Source organism: Camelina sativa, chromosome 13 (assembly GCF_000633955.1).
Source record: "Camelina sativa cultivar DH55 chromosome 13, Cs, whole genome shotgun sequence".
Lineage (NCBI taxonomy): Eukaryota > Viridiplantae > Streptophyta > Magnoliopsida > Brassicales > Brassicaceae > Camelina > Camelina sativa.
This window is the reverse complement of record NC_025697.1, coordinates 17,477,675-17,485,242: the sequence shown is the minus strand read 5'-3', so window position 1 is coordinate 17,485,242 and position 7,568 is coordinate 17,477,675. Positions and strand designations below refer to the sequence as shown.

General features: G+C 35.8%; 1 protein-coding gene across 2 annotated transcripts; it reads left to right on the top strand.

The window, feature by feature from the left end:
- On the top strand, nucleotides 415-3,543 carry LOC104736970 (type I inositol polyphosphate 5-phosphatase 1-like). 2 transcript variants are annotated; one of them, XR_759668.2, is made up of 10 exons: nucleotides 415-805; nucleotides 911-1,094; nucleotides 1,186-1,212; nucleotides 1,308-1,380; nucleotides 1,489-1,593; nucleotides 1,669-2,419; nucleotides 2,504-2,694; nucleotides 2,776-2,884; nucleotides 2,963-3,097; nucleotides 3,191-3,543. XR_759668.2 is itself a non-coding variant. In XM_010457068.2 (10 exons), exons 1-10 carry the CDS (start codon nucleotides 770-772, stop codon nucleotides 3,387-3,389), a joined length of 1,818 nt encoding a protein of 605 aa, XP_010455370.1. In that variant the 5' UTR covers nucleotides 416-769; the 3' UTR covers nucleotides 3,390-3,543. The 2 variants fall into 2 exon arrangements, 1 of the variants encoding a protein (XP_010455370.1); XM_010457068.2 differs by having other exon boundaries at nucleotides 416-805; nucleotides 2,955-3,097.

Below are 7,568 nucleotides of genomic sequence, written 5' to 3'. Positions count from 1 at the left end.
CTGTTATTGTCTTTAAATCATTCATTATATTGTTAACAAAAAAAATTTGACATAAAATTCATAAATGATTTTTATTACAAATAATTGTACATATTAGTTTTAAAAACCAATATTCAAACTGGAAATAACATTTGCAAAGAAGAGTTTTTTTTTTTTTGACAAACATTGCAAATAAGAATAAGAGTACATACAGTATAAAATACACAAATACATAAAATACGCACATTTTTTACATTGTTAGCTTTTTAAGAAATTCTCTAAATATCAAATTAATTAATGTGAATAAACTTAGTTGGAGAAATTTTTTTTAACACTTTTGTCTTTTGCTAAATTGAGCCATATTTTTCTTGATACAATAATTGGTACATTCCTGATACACTTACACTTTAGAGCTGTCCCATTCTTCTTCGATGTCCTGTTTATTTTTGTTCTCTAGCGGCTTTTAGATGTTTCCTAGATCCTAGTTCCTCCTCCCCTGTTTTAGGTTCCGTTTAGTAGAAATTGACAAACAAAAGAATTCCAAATAAAAAAACAATTTTAAATTCTATAGAAGAAATGGTTCAGGTCAACCAATCAGTGATCACCATCCTAAACGCCGGCCAATTCCCTGATTAATCATAACTTTTGTGTGTTTTGTCTGAATTTACATTTTCAACAAAACCACAAAGTCAAAACCAACAACAAACAATGGTTCGCTAATATCTTTCAACCGTCTCCTCTCTCCTCACTTCTTTGCTTTTGATTAGATTTGGTCCTTAAGAAGAGTTCTATGGCGCCTGGACGATCCCAATTGCAGCCAACAGAGGTACCGCTCAGATCTCTGTTTTTTTTGTCTTCACTATGCTCTGATTTTCATATTTTAGGGGTTTCTTGAATTTGTGTGTGTGTGTAATGGAGTTGGAATTTGCAGAAGGGTTGGGCTACAACAGTATGTTGTTCTGCTTCTTCGTCTTGCTTACAGCTCTACTGGGCTCGTTTTCTCCTACGAAAATGGTTTAATATCTCAGCTACTGAATCAGATCATTCCCCTGATACTGATGATACTGATGATGATGAAGATGATGATGATAGTGTTGCTCATTCTGACATTGAAGGTTTAGTTTTTAGGAAATTACAAAATTTTACTCAGTTCTGTATAAACCCATTTTGGTTGCTAATTCGAAAAATCTTGTTTTTGAGTTACAGGAACTGAAGATCATGTTGATAATAATGGTAATTTTGTTCTATACCTATAAAAATCGATGCTCCAAAGACAGCGGATTTGATTCTGTTCTTAGATAAGTCTTTGTTTTTGTGGAATGTTTTAGATTCTGAACCAAGGCTGAGAAGAAGGAATTCAGAAACGTTTAGGGGGCAGTATATGGACACTAAAGCTATCAGGTCTTTTGATTTTTGAGATTTGGTTTGAAGTCTTTAGTTTTTGTGCAATAGCCTCTTTATGTATGTGGTGGCTTTACTTCACCCATAGTGTGGTTTTGGTGTAGCTAGAATCTGTGTTGGAACTTGGAATGTTGGAGGAAGAGTTCCACCTGCTGACTTAGATATTGATGGTTGGGTTGACACTATTGAACCTGCAGACATTTATGTCCTCGGGTACGGTTTCCACATGAATCTGTCTTACTTCTAACATGTTCGAGGTTTCTTGATTTGTTTTTCGTTTTTTTCCAGTCTTCAGGAGATTGTTCCACTAAACGCTGGAAACATTTTTGGTATTGAAGATGACCGGCCAGCTTCTGAATGGGAAGACACTATACGTGATGCTTTAAATAGGATTCGACCTAGAAAGGTTAAGATAGTAAGTTACAGTGATCCTCCTTCTCCGTCGAAGTTTAAACCATTTGAAGAAGTCACTGATGTAGTAGAAGATATGATTTTTGATACTTGCAATGTGATTCATTCGGTTAATGAGAACTTTAGCTTCGATGATGGTATTGTGGACACTAATTACGATAAGAGATCTTGCTTGCCAAGACAAGAGTATCTGCAAAGGCAATTCTCATCGCCAAAGACGTTGGACAGGTTGTTTTCGATGCAGCTTGAGAATGGTTCCACACGTGCAAAAAGTTTAAGCCGGTGGTTTAGTTACTCTGAAAGAGTTGGTTTGAGTTGGCCAGAACCTCCATTGAGATTGTTAAATCAACATGTTCGGGAAAGACGTTGTTCCTTAAAGCCTTTCAAAAATTATAGCTCTTTCAAAGCAACTGCCAACAAGAATGGAGAGAACAAGACGCCTCTACTTTCGGATTTAGATCTCAAGCCTCTCATGAATGTGAGAAAACCATTGTATGTACGGATTGTAAGTAAACAGATGGTTGGAGTTTTTCTTACCATATGGGTACGGAGGAGCTTACGTAAACACATACGAAACCTTAGTGTTTCTACTGTTGGTGTTGGTGTTATGGGCTACATTGGTAACAAGGTCTTCAATAGTTCTCTTTGTTAAGCGTGATTTATGAGTACACCTTGAGAGGATTGTAACAATTCACATTTTGGACTTTTACAGGGATCTGTGTCTGTGAGCATGTCAGTCTATCAGACACCTTTTTGTTTTGTATGCACACATTTAGCATCAGGGGAAAAAGATGGAGATCACAGAAAAAGAAACGCTGATGTAAGTGACATTCACCGAAGAACGCAGTTTCATCCTCATTCTCTTAGCGCGACGAGACTTCCAAGAAGTATCCGTGATCACGAGTATGCTTTTTTATTCCTCATAGTTGCCACTATCTTCTTGATATGAACTTTTAAACAAGATGAATGTATGTTCTTCTACAGAAGAATAATATGGCTGGGAGATCTGAACTATCGGATAAACTTATCGTATGAGAAGACACATGAACTTATTGCAAGGAAGGATTGGAAGAAGTTAGCTGAGAAGGACCAGGTACGGTTACTAGTTCCATACTACTAAACATGACTTTATTTAAACTCATATCTTATTAATCTTTGGTTAGCGTAAAAGAGAAATGAGACAAGGCCGTGTATTCGAGGGATGGTCAGAAGGAACACTAGATTTTCCACCTACTTACAAATACGAATTTGATTCAGAAAATTACGGAGGAAATGATCCTAAGTCAGGGAAACGGACACCAGCCTGGTATGTACCGCTCTCACACACTCACACATAATGTGTGATAATGCATTATTATTATAAAAAATCATATGTACTTAAAACTGAATTTTGGTTCAGGTGTGACCGCATTATATGGTATGGGAAAGGAATGAAGCTTATGAGTTACAGAAGAAGTGAAATTAAACTCTCCGATCACCGGCCGGTCACAGCTACATTTGTGGTAGAGGTTGAAGTTTTCTCTCCTCGGAAGCTTCAGCGTACGCTCACGCTTACCAATGCAGAAATTGATAGCCATGAAGCTTTTGTACATGATTAGCTCTATGCTAGAGTCTGATCCATTTTTCTTTGTAAATGACTTGCTGTTTATATATTCTATTTGTAAAATGTGGTTTCAAAGAAACGTCCATGTTTAAAGTTGGAAGTTGGAACGGTGTTTAAAAGTGTTAACGTGATCTTATCTTATTAACGTATAGTATACTACATCTCCATATGAATGACTAGTGGTAACATGCGATCCAAGTAACATTAACGGACGACTATGGAAATCGAAGCTCTTCTCGAGAAGTGAATGTGAGATATTAAAATGATAAGAACACATACTACACTTGATGGAAAAATGACAAAAATTAACTTCAACTATTTGTCAAAACATTTTTTTATATCTAAACTTGAATACTCTGCAAATAACAATCTGAACAGTGTTAAAATTAAAATTTGCTATCTTGAACTATATGAAATGTTGTCAATTTCAACATGTTTGAATGGTATTAGTTCGGAGTTTAACGGTGATGAGTTAGCCGACTTTTGGCGTCCACATGGCACACCGACTAATTAAAACGACGTCGTTTTAGCCATTTCTTAGCAGCCAAAACACACCAAAAATGACTAAAATGACATCATTTTAGTCAATTTCAGTGCTATGTGGACACCACGAGTCGTCTGACTCAGCACTGTTAAACTCCATCTTACCATCGTTCGAACAGATATTGGAATTGACAACATTTCATATAATTTCGATAGAAAATGAAAATTTAGATTTTAATACAATTCAGGTTGCTATTTGCATGATATTAAAATCTCGGTATAAAAAATCATTTAACAAATATCATTTTAGTCAATTTCGTGCTATGTGGACACCACGAGTCGTCTGACTCAGCACTGTTAAACTCCATCTTACCATCGTTCGAACAGATATTGGAATTGACAACATTTCATATAATTTCGATAGAAAATGAAAATTTAGATTTTAATACAATTCAGGTTGCTATTTGCATGATATTAAAATCTCGGTATAAAAAATCATTTAACAAATATCATTTTAGTCAATTTCGTGCTATGTGGACACCACGAGTCGTCTGACTCAGCACTGTTAAACTCCATCTTACCATCGTTCGAACAGATATTGGAATTGACAACATTTCATATAATTTCGATAGAAAATGAAAATTTAGATTTTAACACAATTCAGGTTGCTATTTGCATGATATTAAAATCTCGGTATAAAAAATTATTTAACAAATAGTTGATATTGATTTTGGCGTTTTTCCAATATTACCCAAAAGGCGGAGAAATGTATGACTTTTATTGTCCTACTCGCTTCCTTTTTATAGCCTCAACATTAGTTTCTCTTTCTTTTTCTCTTCATGTGGGATAATTCTCCTTTTTGAGATGAAACATAAATTCCACCTTCCCGTACTCAGTTTCTTTTCATAATTAATAATCAACATATTTTTTATAGAACGCATTAAAATTATAACCCGCTCGTTAGTTTTTTTTATGAATGCAAACCATTGAATATAATTAGAATTGTTCAATATAAAAAATATAAATCTATATAGATGTCAAATTTATTTTATTAAGCGATATATAACTTATCTATTTTTTTTAACATTTCTTACAGTAAATTCTTTTTATTTTTATTTTTTTGGTATACATTCTTCATCTCTTACATCTACTCCCTTGTCATATTTTATTATCTCACTTTAATATATGGGGTGCTTGCAAAATTAGAGCCCTAACTTAAGTCAATTGCAAAACTAACCACCTATTTTTCTCTCTCAACCATTTGTCACTTTCACCCAATTAAATTCTTATGTGTTCATTGTATTCACAAAAATGCCATTATTTCTGATTTATTTGGATTTCTTGCAAAAATGTTTATTACATCCATATCCTCATCTTTTTTTATTTACGGTTGTGCCACCGCCATCAATTTTCCAATAATCATGAACAACCAAATTTAAAGCTCTTAAAGCTTCAACAACCTGAATTTGTAAGCTTAAATAACACCCAATGCTATGAGAACTTCATTTTCTTCCATCTCCTCTCCATTTTAATCCAATAAAATTTACAAGTGCATTCATCTTGTTATATGTCATGGTTCTTGGATAGTGATTAAATTGGTGTTGCGTTTCTTCCGTGGTGACTAAAGACGACGTCCTCGGTGCTTGACATTGCGAAACAACCACCGATAAGGTTATTTTCCGGTAGATTTTGTGATTTTCCTTGATTTTTTTTTTGCGAAATTAGACTTCAGTTGTTAGTCTAACCGTCATAATATCATGTAAAGTCTACTATGTGGTCAATTTTGAAATTAAAACTTTATCGAGTTTCGAGTCCCTAGACTGAAATTTCAGTCTCCTAAATTTCGTTTGAAGATTATGCCCCACCGAACCGAACCGAACCGGTAACCGAATTACCAAATTAATTTCGCCGATCGGTTTGTTGATCCTCTCACAGATGCTGCCGAAAACCGAACATCTCGGTTTAATCAGTTCGGTTCTCTCGGTTCTGACTGAACGCCCAAGACTATTATTAATAGTTGATGGCATAACAAAGTCAACCACCAATAGTCTACTTAATCAAACCCTAAATCAAATAATTTTAACCTAATCAGCCTTTCCTCCCTTAATTTGACTCGTTTATATGTAAATTTATTTTATTTCAATGCAGGAAGTCTATGTGGTTATTATTTGGTCAATAGATTTATCAAATTATTTTTTATGATTTTTTAAATTAAAATTTAAACTATAATTAAGGAGTAGACATATTGCTATGTCTTCTAGTTGACGTTAATTTGCAATCGACCTTAAAGAAATCTATTGCAGACTTTCTCCGGGTTACATCTGTCATTTCGGCTTCTGTTTTTTGTTTGGTCGTAAGGGAGTCAACTGTAATTTCAATACCCTTAGTGGTTATGTTTATCAAATATCGAATATGGGTCTATTATTGCATTCAAGGCCAAATAAAGGTATAAAAAATGCAATTGTCCCTTAATATATATTTTTTTGTATGAATGTTAAATTATATTCACCAAAAAAACAGCAGTCCGAAGAAGTTTTTACAATTCACAACAACGTTTTAAAATCGAAAAGTATTAAGAGCGTAAAGTAGTAGAAAGAGGATGAGTTTGAAACCAAAGTTGAAGACCATCCTCATAGCCAGAGGTGGTTGTCAGTGTGAGTAAACGATTGCGGATATTCTTGTCGATGAAGCGGCAGAGGGAGGATGACGGAGTAGGAGCTTCGCCGTGCCTTCGAGCATTACGTTCCCGCCAAATGCTATGTGTAGTAGACTGAAAGACATAGCGCAGGACAAAGAGTTGAAGCCTTGGAGTAGAAGAGTCAACAAGCATAGGACCCAAAGTTGCCCAGGAAGTGGTGAACCGAACCCCCAACAATCTCTGAACCAAAGCTGACCACACGCTTGAAGAGTAGGAGCAGGAGAAAAATAGATGTTCTCTCGTTTCCCCATAACCCTGACAGAGAACACAAGCTCCATTTGCAGCAGTGTTCCACTTAACCAATTTATCACCAGTAGAGAGTCTATTATGGAAAGCAAGCCAAGCGATAAAGGAAAATTTAGGTGTTGAGTGGGTAAACCAAACGCCTGCAGACCAGTCACAGGGCGCATTTGGTTGCCGTATCAAACACCAGGTATCATAGGATAAAAATTTATTCTTAAAAGAACCGTTCTTCTGTTTCCAGAGAGAGCGATCACCACCTTCAAGTTGCACTGATTGACGGATATAGTCAAGAATATCCTCAATCTGATTCAGTATGTCAACACGGTGCCTACGTCTCCGATGCGAAAGGGCCTCTGCCACAGTACTCTGTTGTAGTATCCCCATATAAATGCTACCCCTGTTCCCAAGTTGACCAAACAACTGACCAAGTGGGTTCCAAACATCTAACCAAAAAGACGTTTCAGTGCCACTTGTTATCTCCTTTTTATGTAAAGTCGCTGCAAGGTCACGATACTTCAGTATCTTCCTCCACATCCATGATCCACCAACGCTCCTCTCATTAACTAACCAGAAGGAGCCAGTTCGGACCAAGTTTTTTCGAACCCAGTTGACGCAAAGGGAGTTACTAGCAGACACAAGAAACCAAATGAGTTCAAAATGCAAACTGTATTTGTATCCTGTAGACGACGAAGCCCCAAACCTCCCTCATGCTTTGGTTTACACACATCAAGCCAAGAGATTTTTGCTTTT

Coding starts and splice junctions, on each gene's coding strand:
- LOC104736970 (XM_010457068.2), top strand. CDS start 770: ATGGCGCCTGGACGATCCCAATTGCAGCCAACAGAG. Junction 1,594..1,668: donor GCAGACATTTATGTCCTCGG/GTACGGTTTCCA, acceptor GTTTTTTTCCAG/TCTTCAGGAGATTGTTCCAC. Junction 2,695..2,775: donor AGAAGTATCCGTGATCACGA/GTATGCTTTTTT, acceptor GTTCTTCTACAG/AAGAATAATATGGCTGGGAG.